This window comes from Triticum dicoccoides, chromosome 3B (genome assembly GCF_002162155.2).
Source record: "Triticum dicoccoides isolate Atlit2015 ecotype Zavitan chromosome 3B, WEW_v2.0, whole genome shotgun sequence".
In the NCBI taxonomy this organism is placed as follows: domain Eukaryota; kingdom Viridiplantae; phylum Streptophyta; class Magnoliopsida; order Poales; family Poaceae; genus Triticum; species Triticum dicoccoides.
This window is the reverse complement of record NC_041385.1, coordinates 802957514-802981142: the sequence shown is the minus strand read 5'-3', so window position 1 is coordinate 802981142 and position 23629 is coordinate 802957514. Positions and strand designations below refer to the sequence as shown.

General features: G+C 49.4%; 1 protein-coding gene and 1 long non-coding RNA gene across 2 annotated transcripts; both read right to left on the bottom strand.

Moving 5' to 3' along the window:
• Nucleotides 1-1942: 1942 nt before the first annotated feature.
• On the bottom strand, nucleotides 1943-2519 carry LOC119282346. The gene is made up of 2 exons (XR_005138712.1): nucleotides 2371-2519; nucleotides 1943-1996 (listed from the first exon to the last, which is right to left on the bottom strand). It is a non-coding gene; the product is annotated as an uncharacterized LOC119282346 (long non-coding RNA).
• A 2404-nt stretch (nucleotides 2520-4923) lies between these two features.
• Nucleotides 4924-5868, bottom strand: LOC119282345 (NAC domain-containing protein 18-like). Its single transcript, XM_037562603.1, has one exon. It carries the CDS (start codon nucleotides 5749-5751, stop codon nucleotides 5173-5175), a length of 579 nt encoding a protein of 192 aa, XP_037418500.1. The 5' UTR covers nucleotides 5752-5868; the 3' UTR covers nucleotides 4924-5172.
• Between the last annotated feature and the right edge of the window lie 17761 nt (nucleotides 5869-23629).

Below are 23629 nucleotides of genomic sequence, written 5' to 3'. Positions count from 1 at the left end.
TTACCTCCACTCTTCTGAATCTGTCCGGCTCCCCTCGCCGCGGCTGCCCTCATCCCCCCTCGCTGCCCCCGTCATCGAACGCCGCAGCAGTCCTCCTCCACGGCCGTCCTCGTCGGTGGGGCCCTCGTTCGTCGCGACCCCCTCGCTGCAGCCGTCCTCGTCGTCGGTATAGGTAAGTATGCTTATATTTGATTCACATATGCCAGACCACTCATATCAGGTGTAGTATCAACCTTGGAGAGTAAAAGCACACCACCTGCAACGTCCGATAAGCCAATGTAGTTTTCCTCAGAGAAATAAGGTGGAAAAGGGAGTAGACAACGGTCAGAACTCTGTGGATACGAAGGCCCTTACAATAATAGAGGGGCGATAGGGTCTCCCAAGCTTACATTGAGACAGTTATGCAGCTCTCTTTCAAAGCCAAAGCTTCCAAAAGGTGCGATTTCGCCACCTAAGTTCAAAGATACTCCCTCCGTTCCAAAATAGATGACCCAACTTTGTACTAACTTTAGTACAAAGTTAGTACAAAGTTGGGTCATCTATTTTAAAACGGAGGGAGTAGAATCCACCGTGGGAGGACAAGGTTCTATATGGTCGACTTTGATGCTACCATCTTCTTAATTATTACAGTCTGAGTGTATTGTTGCTGGTGCTGTGGCCCATGATCACCGTGATATGTTCCTGAACGTCTCACCATCGCTTCTTTGCGAAGGTTTGCGATCCTCAACCGTGTGAGCAATGGGTTTTGAACCGGGCATAGCCCGTTCCATTACTGCGACATAACGGAAATACAATAGTCTAGAAAAGAAGAAGGAAAGGGGATAGCGAGTTCAAGCATCACTGGGAAACCCACTGTGAGCGTTCGCCATCGAGATTACCTACTGTGGGACGAAAACCCGACGACACCATATATCATCCTAAATCTTTACCTAATAATAAAGCAAATTGGGTTTCTGGTCGTCCGTCATTGCCGTTTTTGAAAAAAAAACCTATTGTTTGTTGAATTCAACCCGCAGTCCTTTATCAAGTGAGTTCCTCAAAAAACGTTTCATTTTTGCAAAAGAGCCCCTGCATTAGTTGGACTTCAGCCCGCAGTCTGCAGTCAGTCCTTATATTCCTTATCCATTCCCAGACTCCACTGACGGCCACTCGCCGCCGCTTGGCGCCGGCGTCCACGACGCCGCTCCGACGACCCCTCGCCACCCGCCGTCGCCGGCAGCCACCAGCAGGCCGCTGTCCCGTTTCCTCTCACCCTCCCGCTCACGCCTGCGTCCCGCCATCGTCAGCGAGGACCACCTCCAGCCTCCCCTTCCTCTGCTCCTCCTCCTCACCTCGCGCTCGAGCGCCGCTCCTGCAGCACCTCCGCTGCCCGCCTCTGTTTGCCGGTGCCCATCGCATGTACCTTCATCCCGCCGCCACCTCCTGCCCCGCGTCGCCCGCCCCACACCGCATCGACCAGGACCGCGTCCCTCCCCAAACGACGGCGATGATGGAGGGCGCTGCCCAGCTCCTGACTGACGGATTCGCCGGCTCCCCGCTCCTCGGGGAAGAGAGGAAGAAAGGCGAAGGAGAAGGGGCACAAGGTGAGGGAGGCGGTCGCCGGCGGTGGCGGCTTCGGTGAGCCACTGGCAGGCAGAGAGACGAGCTCCTGTTGAGGCGGCCGGGCTCGGTGTGGGCTGGTTCATCCGGATCGAGCCCTTCCTGCCCGGGCGTCTCCATCGCCATGGACGGCCTGCACAGCGCCGACGCCTGCTTCTCTCTTGGGAGGGCCATGTCGCCTCAGGTCCGGCCCCCCATCGGCCCGCCGGACGTAGGCAGGTAAGGACAGACGGCAGCTGAGATTGGGCCTCACCTTCTTCTTCTCTGGTTAAGAAAGAATTGGTTCTTTGGTGCGTTTTGCTGGGTGGGCGGCCTCGCTGAATTAGTTGCCTCTGTTTTTTTCATTTGTCATCGAATGTCCACCGACGGAGACCAGCACCCTCTGGATCGCCAAGCTCTGTTCAGACCAAAAGATAAGCGCGGGTAAGTACAATTCACCCTAATCTACAAGTGTATATCATCGATCAGTATATGTTTGTCATTGCCAAGTAAGTAGATATACTGCTGCAGATTGCCCAATGAATAAAGCAATATCTTGAAGGTTTTTGCCGCTGCCGGTTGTTGGATTCATCAAACCTGCCTTTTAGATTTGGCAATGGGTTTGGGATTATTGATGGCCTAGCCACTAAACAGTGAACGAAGGAGTCAGAGGTAGCTTGAAGCGCAAATGCTTCACCGGCTCTGATAAAACTCATGTCTGCACATGGAGCAGTACAAGCTAGCTACGACGGGCTGCGGACGCATGTACGCGAATGCTCAAGGAGCGCTGACCTCGGCGTCGAAAACTCGGGGCTCAGACGACCACGCCGATCCGAAGCCCCGGCGGCAGATCCACGCGGCCCCTTCAAGCAGCCGCCGGCCACCGCTGCCGCGCCTCCGCCACAGCCCCAGCCTGCCGCCGCGCGCAGCCCTGGCCACCTGGAGCCCATACGCAGCCGCCCCGCAACTGGCCGACGAAAGCTTGGAGGATTGTAGAGAGGAGGGAAGAGAAAGGGAACGCGGCGCTGTGGACTGGAGCACGGTCGCGTGGGTGTGTGTGGCTGGAGCAGGAAGAAGAGGCGACGTGGATAAGGCACGCAGTGGGAGATAGCTCTCCGTGTGGATTGCTTTTTTAGTTGGCTGCATCGACCAGAAGCTACTACTAGATGTTGCTATACGTGCCAGCACCGATTGCATTTTATTTTTCTTCTAAATGAGCACCAATATAATAATTGGTTGCTGTTGTTCGTTGTCACTGTTATAGTTTAATTTTCATGCCTACCACATCTTATGAATACATCATGTGATATACAATAATTAAAAATGAGTAAAATATTTGAATAAATACTTCTTACGGAAGAAGATATTTAGAGCTCACCGGGACTTGACAATTAAGATATTCCCTGACTCTGGATGTTACCGACATCGTTGGTGAGATAAGGAGGAGAGAGAGGGTTGGATGAAGAGTGACCACGATGCATCTTGAAGTTTACCTTTTTTCTAGACAATCCAATTGAAATTTACCTGTGATGGGGAACACAGAAAAGGTTGCTTTTTTATGGTGATGTTGCCAAGTTCAAATAATGCAAAAGAAAAGGAACAAAATATAATCTTGCAAATCAAATAACCAACATTACCTCTTTGCTTTAGAATATTAACAAAAATTGTATATAAACAATCACAATTTAATGCACCATTACTCTTTCGTCCAACAAAATCTTTTGAAAATTCTAAAAAAAACTTTTGAATTAGTTATTAAACCCTCAAATAGTATACAACAATTCCATCGTCTGTATATCCGGCTAGAAACAAATACAACATTCCTCTTCCAGCCGATGACAGTGCTAAGCTGAAGGAGGCGCCATCCAAGGACATCCCTACGACTTTCTCAACTTTATACTACATAGTATGGGCATCGAGTGTGTTTTTTTTAAATCGCATACCTTTTCTTGTTTTCAAAAAAATCATGCTTTTAAATATATATACATTTAAAAAAAGATCTCAGAATCCCCAAAAATGTTTTAATTAAAAATATATTTAAAAATTCTCGTTCAGAAAAACATGTGTAAAAAATGTTCATTTTCAAAACATATTTCAGTTCTACTAAAAAGATTAAAAATTCAAATTGTTTAATTATTTTAAAATAATGAAATATTTGTGTTTTACGATATTTTTCTTCCGTTGCAACCCACGGGCCCTTTTTGCTAGTCCAGGCCTAACAGCCCCTGCAACAACCAAACCGCTCACACATGAGCATCAAAAGGTTGCCTCTGATATACTATATGCTTTATCCTGTTACTCTTGTTGATGGTATTCAGAGGATTGTCTTTCCTTGTGGTTGTCTTTGCTGAATGCCTCTGAAGGTGACCGGTCGGCTACTGGTGGTTTTATCCATCATGACTTTATTCGTGTTAGTCGAGTCTATAATATCGTGTGATCTGCGGAGCATGTTGTGCAGGTGCTTGGTCTGTTGAAGGCTCCGGATTTCGAATTTGTGGCATGGTACTCATGCCTTCCTGAGAGTCTTGTTTGTATCTGTGTTTTCATCTGGGTTTCCACTCTGTAATGTCTGGAGCATAGCAATTTGTTGTATAAAATATCTGCGTAAATATATATCAATAAGTCAACCTTATGTTGATGTTGAGGGAGGTTCACCCCCCTCAAAACCACATCTGGAAACTCAAACTTACCTCCACTTTTCCGAATCCGTCCGGCTCCCCTCGCCGCGGCTGCCCTCATCCCCCCTTGCTGCCCCCGTCATCGAACGCCGCAGCGGTCCTCCTCCGCGGCCGTCCTCGCCAGCCGGACCCTCGTCCGTCGCGACCCCCTCGCCACGGCCGTCCTCGTCGGCGGTATAGGTAAGTATGCTTATATTTGATTCACATATGCCAGTCCACTCATGTCAGGTGTAGTATCAACCTTGGAGAGTAAAAGCACACCACCTGCAACGCCTGATAAGCCACTATATTTTTCCTCAGAGAAATAGGGTGGAAAAGAGAGCAGACTACGATCAGGACTCTGTGGATATGGAGGCCCTTACAGTAATATAGGGGTGATAGGGTCTCCCAAGCTTACATTGAGACGATTATGCAGCACTCTTTCAAAGCCAAAGCTTCCAAAAGGTGTGATTTCACTACCTAAGTTCAAAGATAGAATTCAAAGATAGAATTCACCGCGACGTACAATGCTCTAAAAATCGTGCAAACTGGTCTAACGACAGATGAGGCGTTCGGGCAGGATGCTATGCACCACACGTGTGGGCGTTAGTATTTCCCTATGTTTATATCAAGAAGTCAACCTTATGTTGATGTTGACGGGAAAATAACTTGAGTTTGACATTCTTGAGGAAAAAAATTTGACATATTTTTAGACTTGCAAACGGCAGAGCAGTACACTCTGGCAAAAGCCAGCAAAATCCAAGGGACCAAATTCTGCTTAAATACAGACAGTGTGCCGCGCACCGACAGACGGACATGGCAGATCAGATCACACACATGGCGACTTAGCGACGAACGACGAGGACGAACTGACACGGGCTTGCGCCGGCCGGCGACCGAGCCGAGGCGCGGCAGCCTGCTGAGTAATACTGACCCGCTACCGCCTGCGGGAGCGCGGCTTGACGTTCTCCCTGATGCTGCGGCGGACGTGGCAGAGCACCCAGTACTGGTCCTCCTCGCCGTCGTCGGCGCGGCGGTAGCACCGCGGGTCCGTGATCTCGTACTCGGACATCACCCACCCAGTGCTCCGCCGCCCCTGCTGCGCCCCGTCGCCGCCGCGGAGGTAGAAGCAGTACCGCGTCATGGTCCAGCGCGCCACCACGCCCAGCTCCGTCACGGACCGGCGGTCCTCCTTGTTGCCGCTGTGCATCCACGCGCCGCCGCCGCCCTCCGGGGTGCGCCGCACCTTCCCGCGCCGCCGCGCCGCGAAGAAGTAGCCGTGCCCGCGCCGCAGCAGGCCGTGCCGCGCCAGCAGCTCCCAGGGGGGCGACGCGCACGGGTCCGCCTCCACCACCGCGCCCGCCACGCGCGGCGCGAACCCGCGCAGCTGCGGCCGCAGGAAGTGCAGCACCAGCTCGTCCTCCGTCGGCTCGAACTCGATCTCCTCCTCCTCCCCCACCTCCTGCTTCACCTCCCCTCCGCCGGCGCCGGCCAGATTTATCTCCTCCTCCTCCATTTCCCCGATGAAGTCTCCCCTTCCTCCTTCCTCCTTCCTCCGATGAAGTAAGGCTCAGCAACCACCAGACAAGAAGATGCGGCTGCGTTTCTTTCCAACCACCGCACCGCTGGTCCAACCACCGCACCAGCACCGTTTATTACTACGTTTCCCTACTCGACCCAACACGGAGTGGCCCACCACTAACGCCGGATCTGGCAAAGCTCCAAAATAAATAAATAAATTGAAAGCCTCTAAATTTGGCGCAAATCTCCTTTTTTTTTCTGGGATCAATGTACGCCGTGTAGATGGAGATCACTAGTAAGCAAGGATGAAGAGATACGTATCGAGAAATAAGGGAGACTATCACTCCCGGACGCTCTCAGCGATTTGGCATTCCTGGCTGTTGGATCGTTTTGCTTGATGCAATCTTGGCCGTTCGATGCCCCTAGGAAAGACCTTGGCCGTCGGATTGAACAGGAGCTCCTGTAGCAATGAACATATTCACCCCACTGTGAAGATCTCGTGCCACCGCCGTTATTCCCGTGCCCCGTATAGGGCATTTTCGTAATTTCACTTTGTTGGAAAAGTGCCCAACTAGGATTGAGACCGTGCTGGTCGTTCCCCTCCCCCTCGAGCCCGCCTCCTCTCTTCCCCTCCTCTCCTCCCCGCGCTCTTCCCCTCTTCTCCTCTCCTCCCCGCCGCCTCCCGCCTCCTCTCCTCCCCAGCGCCTCCCGCCTCTTGAAGAAGAAGCAACCCCCGCCCGCGCCCAGAAGCCCAAGCCCGCCACCAAGCGGCAGTTCCAGGCGTTGCAGGGCGGCAGGGGGCTCAGCCTCAACCCGCTAACCCTAGCTGCACCCCACACCGCCGCCAGCTCCTTCTCCCGGCCTGCCGGTCCCCGCCACCCGCGTCCACAGCGTCGTCGTTGTCGTCATCGCGTGCACACGGCAAGAGGAGCACGGGAGATGTGGCTGCGCCGCCGCCTCTGCCTCTGCTCGCCCTCGCGTTGTCGTGCCGTTTCCTCCTCCACGCCCCCTTGGTGCTCATCAGGAAGAGCGCGGCTCGCAGTCGGTCCTCGCGAGGGAGTGCCGGACGCGCGCATGAGGGAGTGGTGGACGCGCGCAGGAGGGAGCGGTGGAGCATGGTGGCTCCGGTCGAGGTGAGCTGCCTTTCCTCGTGGCGCGTTGGTTTTTCCATGCTTTTCTTCGTTGATCTGTGATCTTGTTTGCGTGCAGGTCTGCTGTTGTGGTCGTCGATGTGGTCGTCATTCACTCTGCCAATCATTCACTCTGCCAATCTGCTGTTGTGGTCGTCGATGTGCTATTGTGGCCATTGATTTGCAGGTATATATGTATGTATGTCCTCTTCTTGGCTACTAGCTTCTCCTCACCTCTGATTTTCCCCTTGTTTTCCTTGCAGATTCATCTGCTATTGCCGGTGCCTCCTTTGATCTGACCCGGTGCCATCGTCGCGGAGCTGGACAAGATCATGGTGTCCCCAAACTTTTTAGGCTGCTGCTCCTATGTCCATGGCGTCCCGGAGAAGCAAGGTGTGTTTCTGCTACTCCCTACACTGCTTGATATTACTATTCCTCCATTCATAGCAAGAGATGTGCTGCTGCTACTTCTGTTGTTATGTCTTGCTTTAATTGCTAGCTTCAGTGTATCTTTGCTTGAGAAATGATCATGGTGTTATGGCAAGTGGTGATCTGATGTCGTTGGTTTCGGTTTATCTTTGCTTGAGAAATGATCAATTCTGAAGATGATCAATTTGGGTCTGAAGGATAGTTGTACTATTAGTGATAGACATGGAATGGGGATCTCTTGGTATCAAACACAAAAAGGTCATGCCTGAAAATCATGTACATAGCTGGTAGGTATATCTAAAAAGTAGATATACTCAGGAAGAAATGCCGTTTTGATTGGTGGGGGTAGGGTTGAAAGGATTTTGTGCATCGAAGAATTTTCCAAGATCTCAGATAATGACACATGTGGAAGTGAAAGCTACCCTTTCTTTATAGTTGCAAAAGTTTATTTTACAGTATGCCTGGACTGCTGTAATCACCAATTACAGAGGGATATGCATTATTTTGAGCATATATAACTAAAACTTTAGTTGTCTTTTTTGCTGTTATAGGCTTTTATGTAAAAAAATGTATAGTTTTCTTGGTTATCCCTAAGTGGTCTTAGTTACCTCTCTCTAATGTTTAAGACACAATATCTAGGTCAATGCTTACCATTTATTATATATTTAGATTTTGAGCACATGTGCAACATTGAATGTTCATGATATCAGGTTTTTGTGATTATACTAGCTTGACGAGTTGTTGATATAAGTGTAAAATTATCGCTGATCATTATGCCAGTATTACCAATGTTGTTTTCTAATTTATTGTTAGTTGGTCATCCTTTCTAAGAGAATCTATGTGTTGCAGGCAATGATCTAAAGTTTCTGCAACTGATAATAGTTCTGGCAAGACATTTAGGAACTCGGAGTTCAAAGTGGGGGACTATTGACAGGTTGTTGATGAGAAGATCTGCAAGTATTATCACTTCGACAGTATACTTTTGTGCCCAAAGTTGCCACTTGATGCTATAATTCTTCCATTTTAATAATTGTGCACTTGGGGTGTCATCTTAATAACCTGTAAGGTGAACTAAGTAAAAAATGGCCATGAAGTAGTGCCACGTTAAAATAACTCTGTTAGACTGGAAATGCTTTTCGTGGCATTTGTGACATTAAGAAAACTAGAAGACCCTGATAGGCCACCGCAAGAAAATCCTTGGTTCATCCAACAAGTGCAATTTCTCCATGTTCATTTGTTTAGGCATGGACATAAAAGATCAAAGCTCCGTTCGCTGAAAATAGAGGCAGAGTAGCCGCTATAGCACGTGCACCCCTAGAGAGATAACACTGATTCTTGTCGTCCTGCTGCTTGTGTACAATCTTTGTTAGAGGTTGCTTGATCTGATGGCGGACGGAACATGGTTGGGTTGGGGCTGTGTGATTTAGCATCTTCTTGGTGGCATTTAATTCCGCAACAATAATCAATAAACACACGCAGCATGATTTTGTTTTTTTCCTCTGGACCTTTTTATTTATGTGACAAAACTTCCTTTAGCAATACACTAATTCAGAATATTCATATATTATTTTCTTAGTCATTTCCAATTTTGCACAAATGTGATTATCAATTTTTCTATTTCTATCAGGACTCATCTATGAAGCCTGAGAAAGCGATGCTTCATTTACAAGAGCCGCTCTCCCCAACAACACTGTTGTGATGAAATGGAGTCTCCTGTTACACATGTTCAGTACTTGCACCTCAACGTCACTTCTGTGAGTTGTGGCCTAGGTTAGGTCGATCCTTAATCTCTGTTCCAATTTATTCTGGTATCATTAGTCTCAGGATCATTTTAAATATTGATTTATGTGCTGCTTTTGTATTTTTTGGGGCTGGAGATTGCAGGTGGCCTGATAAAGAGCCCTGGTGGTATCATCGCGCCTTGTGGTGGCTATGTTGCTGGGAAGAAAGATTTGGTTGCTGCAGCTACAGCTCGCCTATCGGCACCGGGCCTTGGGGTGGAGTTTGGGTCGGCGCCTTGCCATGTTATGCGAGCAATGTTTCAGGGCTTGTTTCTTGCTCCGCAGATGGTTGGAGAGGCAGTAAAAGTAGGTTGTTTATCAGTTATTTGCCTCTTTGAGCAAACTATGCATGCGATTTCAAGTGATAGGCTTATACTATCCACAGGGTGGTTTGCTAATCGCAGAGGTCATGTCAGCCAAGGGTTATAGAGTTCAACGACTTCCAAGGGCACCGCTCCATGATATTGTGCAGGTTAATTTAAGTTCATCATTAATTTGCCTGAAAAAGTATTTAGCATTAATTTACTAGGAACATGAGTGTCCGTAGGAATAAGATGTGACAGTCTGAAAACGTTTTAGCATTAATTTACTAGGAACATGAGTGTTCGTAGGAATCTGAGCCCACTATGCAGTGAACCCAGAACATTTTTATTTGTATCTAAAGTTGTTACATATTTTGTGATACTGTCTTGGCGCAAGGGTGCCGGTCCCAACATTTTACTATCCAGGATTTAGCTTGTACTGTTGTTTCTGAAAGACAGTAACACAAAAAGGTCTTATCCGACTCCATGATTTTACTGTATGAAACAACCTGTATAATTTTCAGTTTGTAGAGCTCTGTGGTGCCCTGTTTTTCTGTTGTTCTATTTTTCTATTGCTGGTCAGATCCATGTTGTCCTGAATTGTGAAGTACAACTACAAGTCCAAACCTGGACATTTTCATAAACCTCACATTTTTAGAACCTGAACATTCTCAGTTAGTGGCTCAAAACTGCTCCACTAGAGTAGACATTTAACTTAATCAATTCACCATCTATTCAAATACTCCTATTAATTCCATCTGAGGAGTAGACATTTAACATAAGGTAGCCCCATTTTAATTTAGTCTATTTTTGTTGTAATAGCCCATTAAAGTGACTTTTTGTTCATGAGCAGATCCTTTTCTTAATGTGTTTGATTGGAGGCGCCTCCTCTCGGGCTCTCTCGAAGGTGCACTGTAGCGACAGCGTGTGCGTGGTGGTCAAGCACGATAGCGCTGATGGGTGCCGTCTCCGTCGACTGGAGAAGCGCAGGTCGCGGCTCACTCCGCTGCTCTACTGGGGTCATCAGCCTTTGTACTCGCATTGCGCGTGCACTCAGGTACTACAACCCAAGTTCATATCTCACAGATGTCCATGCACACAGTTCTGACCCCCTTTTTTGCTGCTCCATATAGTGAAGCAACAGAGTCGTGGATGCAGTGTGAGCGTTGGGTGCTGTGTCCATCGGCTGAGCGGTAAGCCAGAGCTGCAAGTCGTTGAACATGGGGTGCTATTGTGATGATCTCATGCCTCACGCTCTATGTGTGTATCTCTCTGTCCTGTTCCCTTTTTGCTATTCATTCATGCCTGTTAGAATTATTAAGTTTTTTCTTGGTTTTGTAGTTGTGGGTTGCTGTTAAGAATGATTACCCTTTTTTTGTCAGAAAAGAACAATTACCCTGATTAGTTAGGATTTAAATGCCACAAGTGGATTTCTGTTAAGAATCATTGGATGGACTATTTAAGTTTCACTCAAAAGTGTTTACCGTTTATGAATTGAAATCTCTTTTCGGACAATATATAAACTTTTGTGCATCTTAATGCTGATATTAGTAGTCCATTTCCTTTCTGAATATGAGCTTTGCTATGGATCTTGGGAGCAGGTCATCCATGGTTTGCTTCCAGACCAACATGTTTACCATCAGGCGACCACCTTGGATTGGCGCTGTTGTTGCACGTGTGAGGGAGTCCTGGATTAGGGGGTGTCCGGATAGCCGGACTACCATCATCGGTCGAACTATCATCGGCCGGACTATCATCATCGACCGGACTCCAAGACTATGAAGATACAAGATTGAAGACTTCGTCCCGTGTCCGGATGGGACTTTCCTTGGCGTGGAAGGCAAGCTTGGTGATACGGATACGTAGATCTCCTACCATTGTAACCGACTCTATGTAACCCTAGCCCTCTCCGGTGTCTATATAAACCGGATGGCTCTAGTCCGTAGGACACAACAACAACCATTACAATCATACCATAGGCTAGCTTCTAGGGTTTAGCCTCCTTGATCTCGTGGTAGATCCACTCTTGTAAACATCCACAATATCAATATCAATCAAGCAGGACGTAGGGTTTTACCTCCATCAAGAGGGCCCGAACCTGGGTAAAACATCGTGTCCCTTGTCTCCTGTTACCATCCGCCTAGAAGCACAGTTCGGGACCCCCTACCCGAGATCCGCCGGTTTTGACACCGACATTGGTGCTTTCATTGAGAGTTCCTCTGTGTCGTCACCGATAGGCTTGATGGCCTCTTCAATCGACAACGACGCAGTCCTGGGTGAGACTTTTCTCCCCGGACAGATCTTCGTATTCGACGGCTTCGCACTGCAGGCCAACTCACTTGGCCATCTGGAGTAGATCGAAAGCTACGCCCCTGGCCGTCAGGTCAGGTTTGGAAGCCTAAACTTCACGGCCGATATCCGCGGGGACTTGATCTTCGATGGATCTGAGCCACAGCCGAGCGTGCCGCGCTGTCACGATGGGCACGACCTAACTCTGCCGCCGGACAGCACCTTGGAGGCCGCACACGAATCCGCTCCGACCCATAGTCCGGAGCCGATCACTCAGATCGAGGACGGATGGCTGGACACCGCCTCGGGAGCTGCAACTTCTACGGCGATGGAGCCGAACACTTACCTTGTCCCGCATAAGGCTCATGACTCCGAGGTGCCGGACTCTCTGCCGGACTCCGAACCTCCTGCGCCCCTGCCAGTCGAATCCGATTGGGCGCCGATCATGGAATTCACCGCTGCGGACATCTTTCAGCACTCACCCTTCGGCGATATCTTAAATTCGCTGAAACATCTCTCGCTATCCAGAGAGCCCTGGCCGAACTACGGCCAGGATGGTTGGGACGCGGACGACGAAGAAATTCAGAGCCCACCCACCACCCACTTCGTAGCCACCATCGACGATCTAACCGACGTACTCGACTACAACTCCGAAGACATCGACGGTATGAAAGACGATGCCGGAGACTATCAAGAACCAGTGCCTACAAGACACTGGAAGACCACCTCGTCATACGACATATACATGGTGGACACCCCAAAAGATGGGGACGGCGAAGAAGCAACGGAGGACGATTCCTTAAAGAAACAGCCCAAGCGCCGACGTCAGCGGCGCCGCTCTAAATCCCGCCACAGCAAGAATGGAGATTCCGGCACAGGAGATAATAACACCCCAGAAAGTGCCGAAGACAACCCCCTCTAGCACGATCCAGCGCAGGAGGAGGCAGAAGCAAGCCCTCACGAGAGGGCGGCAGATGAAGAGGTCGAGGATGATAATTACTTACCTCCCTCCGGAGACGAGGCAAGCCTCGACGACGACGAATTCGTCGTGCCTGAGGATCCCATCGAACAAGAGCGTTTCAGACGCAGGCTAATGGCCACGGCAAACAGCCTAAAGAAAAAGCAGCAACAGCTTCAAGCTGATCAAGACCTACTGGCCGACAGATGGACCGAGGTCCTCGCGGCCGAAGAGTATGAACTCGAAGGCCCCTCCAAAAGTTACCCAAAACGCAAGTTGCTCCCCCGACTAGAGGAGGAAGCGTACAAACCTGCATCACCAGCGCACAATACGGCAGACCGACCACCTCGTGGCCGCGACAGAGAGGCATGCGAGCCCTCCACCAAAACCGTACCACGACATCGCTCAAAAAGCATGAAGCCACGGGGGAACGGGCCGGACTTGCGGGATATATTGGAGGACAAGGCAAGACAATCCAGATCTATCTATGGATCACGTGGGCGCCCCAAGACCCACGACGAATACCGTCGCGCCGGATACAACTACTCCGGCCGGGCCGAACACAGCAGACAACGCTCTCTCGAGCTACGTCGCGATATTGCTCAATACAGAGGCGCCACACACCCACTATGCTTCACTGACGAAGTAATGGATCATCAAATCCCTGAAGGGTTTAAACCCGTTAATATCGAATCCTACGATGGCACAACAGACCCCGCGGTTTGGATTGAGGATTATCTCCTCCATATACATATGGCCCGCGGCGACGATCTTCACGCCATCAAATATCTCCCGCTCAATCTTAAAGGACCAGCTCGGCATTGGCTTAACAGCCTGCCCGCAGAGTCAATTGGATGCTGGGAAGACCTGGAAGCCGCATTCCTCGACAACTTCCAGGGCACGTATGTGCGACCACCGGACGCAGATGACCTAAGCCACATAATCCAGCAGCCAGACGAATCGGCCAGGCAATTCTGGACACGGTTCTTAACAAAGAAAAATCAAATCGTCAACTGTCCGGATGCAGAGGCCCTCGCGGCCTTCAAACATAACATCCGCGATGAGTGGCTGGCCCGGCACCTAGGACAGGAAAAGCCGAAATCCATGGCAGCCCTCACATCACTCATGACCCGCTTCTGTGCGGGAGAGGATAGTTGGCTAGCTCGCAGCAACAACCTCAGCAAAAACGCTGGCAGTCCGGATACCAAGGGCCGCAATGGCAGGTTGCGTCGAAACAAAAACAAACGCCGCATTAACAGCGACAACAATGAGGATACGGCAGTCAACGTCGGATTCCGAGGCTCCAAGCCCGGTCAACGGAAGAAGCCATTCAAAAGAACCACTCCGGGCCCGTCCAATTTGGACCGAATACTCGACCGCTCCTGTCAAATACATGGAACCCCTGAAAAGCCAGCTAACCACACCAACAGAGATTGTTGGGTATTCAAGCAGGCAGGCAAATTAATCGCCAAAAACAATGACAAGGGGCTACGCAGCGATGACGAGGAAGAGACCCGGCCACCGAACAACAGAGGACAAAAGGGATTCCCACCTCAAGTTCGGACGGTAAACATGATATACGCAACGCATATACCCAAGAGGGAGCGGAAGCGTGCACTAAGGGACGTATACGCGATGGAGCCAGTCGCCCCAAAATTCAACCCATGGTCCTCTTGCCCGATCACTTTCGATCGAAGAGACCATCCGACCAGTATCCGCCATGGCGGATTCGCCGCATTGGTTTTAGACCCAATCGTCGATGGATTTCACCTCACGAGAGTCCTGATGGACGGCGGCAGTAGCCTGAACCTGCTTTATCAGGATACAGTGCGCAAGATGGGCATAGACCCTTCAAGGATTAAACCTACAAAGACAACCTTCAAAGGCGTCATACCAGGTGTCGAGGCCAGTTGTACAGGCTCAGTCACACTGGAAGTGGTCTTCGGATCCCCGGATAATTTCCGAAGCGAGGAGTTAATCTTCGACATAGTCCCGTTCTGCAGTGGCTATCACGCTCTCCTCGGACGAACCGCGTTCGCAAAATTCAACGCGGTGCCGCATTATGCATACCTTAAGCTCAAGATGCCAGGCCCTCGTGGAGTCATCACGGTCAATGGAAACACGGAACGCTCCCTTCGAACGGAGGAACACACAGCGGCTCTCGCGGCAGAAGTACAGAGCAGCCTTTTAAGGCAATTTTCGAGTTCGGCCGTTAAACGACCGGACACGGCCAAACGCGCCCGGAGCAACGTCAACCAAGACCACCTGGCACGTTCCGAGCACGCGTAGCAATGCGGCCTCAACCCCAGCCCTCGCACAATTGTAAGACAAACTCTTCGTGTACATAATTACGCCTTGGAGATACCATGGGCATAGGGGGAGAGGCACAACCACAACAGACCGAGAGTGCGGTTCGACCACACCAGGGGCTCCCAAGTGTGTCGCTCTTTTTCTCTTTTATTTTTCTCTTTTTTATACAGAACTCTGTCCGGCGGCGAACCTGCCGAACTCATGATGCAACAGCCAGGGAGGGATAAAGGCCGCGACGAACACTCAGGTGGTCTCCATTACGAGCATTAAATTTGTTAAATACACCATTCCGCGGCCTACCCCTGGAGGGAGACGCCTTTAATTCGTCCAATCCCTTGCTTTCCGCACTATTTGTATCATTCCGCACTCATAGTAGATCTTCTCGAATAAAATGCAGCACTTTTTGCCCATAATTGCATTACCTTATATATATACGTTCATTTGCGACATGTTGCATCCGTACATTTTGGTACGGCCAAATACACCAGGGGCTTATGTTCCCGCATTATGGTGTGATAAAGTCCGAACACTTTCACAAGTGCGGCACCCCGAACTTATAGCATTATATGAATCGGCTCCGAATCATGTCTTGGGTCAATAGTTGGGTTTGCCCGGCTCCCATGTTTGGCACCTTACGTTCCGTTCTATCGGCTAAGGTAGCACTGGGAGAACCACTGCGATTGCGCCCCGGTTGAGCCGGGTTAATGCCTCAGTGGTGAAAACTAAAACTGACTGTCATGATAAGGCGAGAGACTGGTTGCTGTTCGAGAGGTCCTTTCGGGTCCTTAAAGAACTACGCCGCTTCGAGCGAAGTTCCGGATAATGTCCGACGAAGGCGTGGATAGCGCCCCGAATTCGGTCTTCCGAATACAAGGGGCTTCGCCGAAATTTAAAATTATAGAATTCTATGGCTAAGTGAGAGTGTTCAAGCACTATAAGTCCGGTTGCCTTGTTCGTTGTGTTGAGCGCCTCCCTAGATGGACCAAAAAATGGGAACAAGAGTGCTCAAGTTTATCCCGAACACCCCAGCACTCGTGGCATGGGGGCTGAAGCCGACGACTTGCCATCTCTCAGATTTAATAAACGGCCGCACAGAAGGTAATATTTTAAATTAACAAGCGTTGCTTAGCGCATATGAACAAAGTTTTCAGCGCACAGGATAACACATTGCGAATTTACTCAATAACTACATCCCTGGGGCACTCATCCGCAATCTTGCGGGCACTCTTCAGGACAGTCTTATAGTACATTTCGGGCGTACGATATTCCTTGCCCGCTGGTGGCGCGTCAGTGATTAGCTTCTCCGCATCCAGCTTGCCCCAATGCACCTTTGCGCGGGCAAGGGCCCGACGAGCACCTTCAATACAGGCGGAGCGTTTGATAACCTCCACCCAGGGGCACGCATCCACCAACCGTCGCACGAGGCCGAAGTAGCTCCCAGGCATGGCCTCTCCAGGGCACAGCCGGACTATGAGGCCCTTCATGGCCTGCTCGGCCGCCTTGTGGAGCTCGACCAGCTGCTTCAGCTAGTCGCTAGGGGGCACCGGATGGCCGGCCTCAGCATACTGAGACCAGAAGACCTTCTCCGTTGAGCTCCCCTCCTCGGCTCGATAGAATGCGGCGGCATCAGACACGCTGCGAGGCAGATCTGCAAACGCCCCTGGAGAGCTCCGAATTCAGGTAAGTAACACGTAATTTACATTCACATGCTTGCTTTGCATGAAAAATGCCTTACCCGCCGCTATCTTCCTCACCAACTCAATCTCCTGAAGGGACTTATGGGCATCGGCCTTGGCAGTCTTGGCACTTTCGAGAGCCGAGGCAAGCTCGGACTCTCGAGTCTTTGAGTCACGCTCCAAACTCTCATGCTTTTCCATGAGAGCCTTGAGCTCTTGTTGAACCACCGCCACCCGCGCCTCCTGCTTTTCTCGCTCTGCCCATTCCGCGACTGCACTGCGTTCGGCCGCAGACACGGCCTCCTTCAGGGTCGCCACCTCGTTCGTGGCCCCTGCAGTACCCATGTTATCCTTGTTATTTTTTGTTGCAACCTAAATCCTTTTCTGTAAGGTACAAGTTCAAAGTGGTGTTACTCACCTTCTTTGTCCTGGAGCTGCTCCTTGGCGCGGCCGAGCTCTTGCTCGGACCGCTCGAGCTCCTGCTTCATAGCACCGACCTCCGCAGTCAGTGCGGCAGAGGTCAGCAGCGCAGCCTGCAACCCATATTGCATAATTTTTTAGCAACCCTGCGTATATCTTCTTTTTTTTAGATCCTCAGTCCGGCTTTTCTTTCCGAGCACCGAACCGAGCATCAGGGGCTACTGTCTATGCGGTATTACATTGCATATTTTTAACTTCTTACCTCAAAGCCTGATAGAAGGCTATTGCAGGCTTCGGTTAGCCCGCTCTTGGCAAGCTGCACCTTCTGAATCACCGCACTCATAATAGTGCGGTGTTCTTCCTCGATGGAAGCGCTCTGGAGCGCCTCCAAAAAATTGTCCGGCGCCTCCGGTTGGACGGAAGCCGCCGGCATCACGGTCTTGCCCTTCGTGCGAAGGGGCCGCCTGCCGGACTCCGGAACCACTGCGGGTTCTGATATGGAGTCCGGCGCAAAGTCCGGGAGGACGCCTTGTGGCGCCTCCGGAGCCTCCCCCTGATGGGTCCCTTCTTGGGATCCCACCTCGGCGTCCTCGGTGTCGCGAGGGGTGGAGGCGGTCGGGATGGAGTCTACATCCGACGGAGCCAACGACCCGCTCGATGAAGCGGGGAGATCATCATTGGCCGGACTACAGGCAGCATGCGGCATCAGAATGACGCTATGTGACACAGAAAAAGAAATTATAAATCATTCAGGAATCCGGACACTTACGATCTCGCCGGAGGCCTGGCCCTTGAAGGCCATTCTTCCTCGCCAACATTGATGTTGGCGGAGCTGTCCGGGGGAATAGTCCTTCCCCTCTTGGACCCTTCGGCCTCCCCTATTGGGGAAGCCTTCCTCTTCCTCTCTCCCTCCTCTGGGAGAGAGTCCTTTTTCTCCTCCTCGTTTTCGCGGGAGGAGTCCGCCCCGGAGTCGTCAGACACCTGAAAACGGGAACTCTTTCGAGCACCCGTGGCCTCCTTCTTGGCCTTCTTCTCCGGCACCACGTGCGGTGCCGGAACCAGCAGCCTCGCTAGATGGGCGCCTACTGGGTTTTCTGGCATGGGAGCCGGGCAGATAATCTGCTCCGCCTTCCTCATCCAGTCCTATCAAAGGAAAGGGGAAAATTAAACCCGCATAGAGTCAAACTATGAAAAGCAAGTGTCCCGTAAAGGGGTAGAATCACTTACCTCGTCGGCTTGGCGCTGCGAGCAAAATCCTCGATCTTCAGTTGCGGATGCGGGGGCTTCGGCGCCCTTAAACAGCACCCTCCAGGCGCCTTCGTACGTCGTGTTGAAGAGCCCGCTCATTGCCTGGTGCTATTCCGGATAGAACTCCCACAGATTGAATGCCCGCTCTTGGCATGGGAGAATCCGGCGGACGAGCATGACTTGGACCACGTTAACCAGCCTGAGCTTCTTCACCAGCTTATGGATACAGGCTTGGAGTCCCGTCAGCTCTTCCGAACTACCCCACAGCAAGCCCTTCTCTTTCCAGGAGGTGAGCTGCGTGGGGATACCAGATCTGAACTCGGGGGCCGCCGCCCACTTAGGGTCGCGCGGCTCGGTGATATAGAACCACCCCGATTGCCACCCCTTGACGGATTCCACGAAGGCCCCTTCGAACCAAAGGACGTTGGGCATCTTGCCCAACATGGCGCCTCCGCACTCCGCTTGAGTGCCCTTCACTACCTTCGGCTTTACATTGAAGGTCTTGAGCCACAAGCCGAAGTGGGGCTGGATGCAGAGGAAGGCCTCGCACACGATGATAAACGCCGAGATGTTGAGGATGAAGTTCGGCGCCAGATCATGGAAATCCAGGCCGTAGTAGAACATGAGCCCCCGGACAAAGGGGTGAAGTGGAAAACCCAGTCCGCGGAGGAAGTGGGGAAGAAAGACGACCCTCTCATGGGGCCTGGGGGTGGGGATGAGCTGCCCCTCGTCGGGCAGCCGGTGCGCGATGTCGCCGGACAGGTAGCCGGCGCTACGCAGTCTTTCGATGTGCTCCTCCGTAACGGAGGAGGTCATCCACTTGCCTCCCGCTCTGGACATAACTGGGGAAGGTTGAGACGAGATGTGCGGGCTTGGGCGCTGGAGCTCGAGTGCGCGGAGATGGATAAGCAAAGGAGGAAGAAGGCGTAGGTGAAAAGGTGAATCCTTATCCCTTATATGGGCGGGCGAAGTCTACGCGTCCCCCACCGGCCTGGTAAAACTCGCTTATCCCCCAAGCGTCACCATCAATGGCGCGGTTGGGTTACCCACGTCCGTATTGATGATAATCCCGGATTAAGGGGGAACACGATCTCTGCTTCGAGAAGACGTGCCAAGGAAACCGCTTCGCTAAATGCGCTGAGGTGGTAGAGTAAAAAACGATTCAAGTAATGGCTTGGTAGTGGCGTGACGTCATGCCGCAAAAAATGTCAGCAGATTAAACTTGTGTATATATTATTCTCTCTACGGTGGAATGTGGAATTTATTTTGTAGAGCCGGACACTATCCTGGTGTTCACAATCTTCTATCATTCGGAGGAGGAACCCGCCTTGCAATGCCAAGCAATATACACGCCAGACTTATCGTCATTGAAGCCTGGTTCAGGGGCTACTGAGGGAGTCCTGGATTAGGGGGTGTCCGGATAGCCGGACTACCATCATCGGCCGAACTATCATCGGCCGGACTATCATCATCGACCGGACTCCAAGACTATGAAGATACAAGATTGAAGACTTCGTCCCGTGTCCGGATGGGACTTTCCTTGGCGTGGAAGGCAAGCTTGGCGATACGGATACGTAGATCTCCTACCATTGTAACCGACTCTATGTAACCCTAGCCCTCTCCGGTGTCTATATAAACCGGATGGCTCTAGTCCGTAGGACACAACAACAACCATTACAATCATACCATAGGCTAGCTTCTAGGGTTTAGCCTCCTTGATCTCGTGGTAGATCCACTCTTGTAAACATCCACAATATCAATATCAATCAAGCAGGACGTAGGGTTTTACCTCCATCAAGAGGGCCCGAACCTGGGTAAAACATCATGTCCCTTGTCTCCTGTTACCATCCGCCTAGACGCACAGTTCGGGACCCCCTACCCGAGATCCGCCGGTTTTGACACCGACAACGTGCATAATTTATTCTCTACTATCTGCTAGCCTGTGATTATTTGATATGGGCACGTGTCACTGGTAGTACTTGTGGTACTTTTTGACCTACTTGATGCACCTATTCTTTATCTTCTTGAGCTACACTTTTTGGGATGATCTGTGATTAATCCATGTTGAAATGAGAAAGTACATCATCTGTCTCTCTATATGATTATTCCATATCAAGAGTAAGAATATATATATGTGCTGGTACTTAGTTTGTGCAAAAGTAGCTACATACGACTATTTGTTGTAATGGCATCAAGATTGACTTTGTGGTAAGAAACGCCTTACTTTATATAGATAAGATTTAGTACTTAGATATATGGGCCAAATGTTTATGCACATGTGTGCAATCTGATAGAGAGACTAAAAACTTAAGTATATTTGAGTGCTGAGGATTTTTTCTTTTGTTCAACTAAAATTATTTGGCGGCCATATCTTCCCACATCGCTTTGCTTCTATTGTATATCCATTGGGTTTTGTACAAAACCTTTGTTATACTAGATGCTACTAATAAATAAGTTCTCGCTGATTCGCAGAGAGGTACCCACCATTGAGACTTCTGGGAAACACTGCTCCGACCGGCTGGAGATGTCGCCGTCGATGAAAGGGCGCCATGGAGAGGAGAGCTTTCGCCACTTCCTCCACCACGACATTTCAAAGCAGTCGTTGCCTCCCCAATGCTCAGTAGCACGAGCAGCAGTGGAAGCAGGACCATGCCATCTTGGACCAGGTCGCGGCCCCAGAAGTGGACAATGAAGGCCTTTGCCAGGTGTGCTCCCTCTCTCTCTCTCTCTCTCTCCACCGCTGCTGGATCCAATTCGCTCGAAAAAATGTCGGTGTGTGACACTTCCTCGAATTGTTTTATTTGGTTCTTCATGAGCCCATTAATAAATCTCATGTATAGCACCCCCTGACAGCTATGTTTCCATGAAATGCAAACTGCGGCGGATGAGCACACTCCTCCATAAAGACAAGGTATATTCTAAAATATGTGTATGGATCTTGGGTGGTGATTACTCAACAAGGATAACTCATTTTTTTGTTGTCTAAACAATTTGACAGCGAACGCGCTAGGACCGAATTTGCATACACTGCACGCAAAGATTTATTTGGAAACGGTCAACATGGCCAAGCAGAAGGAAGGATACATCAGTCTACTAAATCATTTTGCAATATATCTATGTCCCATGTGTAGTAGCCATCACCAATTCTATTTGTGATCCACAACTTTCAAATCTATATATATATAGGGGTCTGACTGAGTCAAATATAATGGTACATCGAGCTGGCTATCTAAGTTACTATCTTATCTAAGATGTAATTGATGCTTTCTTTTGCCCAGTAGTATGTATTTTAATGGATTAACTACCGTGTTAGTCATGTTTCAATGGATTAACTACTGTGTTAATCATGTTTCAATGGATTAAATATTGTGTTTGTCATGTAAAACTATGTGTCCTATGACATGTGACTTGCTATGCACCTGTAATCTCACTGCCACTGGCTCTACTCTTCTACACTGAACTTCATGTCCTGTTGCTCTTGAACAAGCTAAAATACTTCTGTTTTATCATGGGCATGAAATCAAATTATTGTATTACGAAACATGCTAAGCTTGTCCAATAATTACAACACGCCTGGCACACACGCTTAGGCACAACCGTTAGGACCCGGCTTTGAGCGCCATGGCACTCTCAGTGATAATAAATTTAATAACATACGCTTAACCTGAATTACTACTACTTAGCATTACCTGCTTGATCAAAACGTTGACACCGGCACCCTCGCTCCAAGGCGCGATTCCGATTAACTAGAGACCACGGATAGTATCTGGTGAGCCTTGGTCAGCGCATCGTACCAAGAAGCATGTTTACGGATCATTGCCTTTGCCCTTTTGATGTTCTTTTGAACCAAAAAAACATATCCTATGGATTCTTGTTGTTATCTTTGATTGTACTTTTTGTTGTTATCGTGAAGTGTGCTTTCTATGATTGTATGCTGTTTGGTGACTTCCCATTTTGTGCACGTGAACAATCTTTGTTTCCAACTGGTTCTTCGGTGATTCTTCCTGTTATATATGAATCTCCTTCAATTTTTTTTGTATGGTTTCATTTCATTCTATTTTAGCTTTACCTTACTTACAGTTATTGATTTGAGAGTCAGCTCCTGGCATCGATAAATCGTGCTTTGTTTAGCTTACAACAACTTGACATTAACCCTCTTGGCTCACATACACAAAGTGTAACATTTATCTATACTTTGTGATGTGATAGCTTCATGGGTGGGTGTTTCTAGGTTTCTCAGGTTGCAACGTTAAGCAAGTACAAATATTTTTAGTTACATTCTGTCTGACATTTATTTATAGCTTCAGTTCATTCAGACGTTGTTAGTCCCATTTAGATACATGGTGGTAATATCATGCTTTCATTCCCCTTTTTATCGTCCGAATAGCAATTGAGTTACTAATAACTTAACATTACACGTTTGACAAAAACGTTCGGATAGGCACCCTCGCGCCAAGGCGCGTTGCCGATCTAGTCGATTCTATAGAATAAGGACATTCCGGCTCTAGTCTTACTCGCCGTGTGGAGAGATTTGGAAGCATCGCAACGCGAGGGCGCCACCCCATCTTTGAAGAGCATAATTCATAGAATAGAAGTGGAGTCTAGATTTTGAAAGAGGGCGGGCATTCTCAAGGTGGACATGCATAATTTCCTAGTGGCTCTAACGGCGGGTAGTGATGCGAAGAGTTAGCGATAGTTGACTTGCAGGTAGAGTGGGCGTGGAACTGGGTGTATGTAAGAACTATGTAAACTAAGTGTGGAAGGGGCTTTTCTTCCCTCTCCTTCTTTAATATAAAGTACGCACACTCCTGCGTATTTGAGATTTTTTATATATAATTATGATAACATGATCACTCCACCGCTGAGTTAGATACTCATCCAGTCCCTCAATGTAAGATGTTTTTGCAAGCTACATATTCCACAATATAAGACGCAAGTTATGTCAGCATAATAAAACGTCTTATACACTAGTAGAAAACAGGGCTTTGGTTACAGCTCAATACACACATTAGTCCTGGTTCGTGTGGCTAAAGGCATTAGTCCCGGTTCAAATGAGCCCTTTAGTCCCGGTTCGTATCTCAAACCGGGACTAAAGATTAGACCTTTAGTCCTGGTTTGGGACACGAACCGGGACTAAAGGTGTGATGCCCTTAGTCCCGGTTTATGTCTCAAACCGGGACTAAAGGTCCCACTTTCAAACTCTATCCCTCCCCGGATCGCCTTTTCAGTTTTGTAAAAAGCAAAAGAAAATGATAAAAACTTCAAAAATTAAAATCCTTCGAGATGTAGTTATGTCACTACATCTATTAGTTAGGAAAATTAAAAAACTT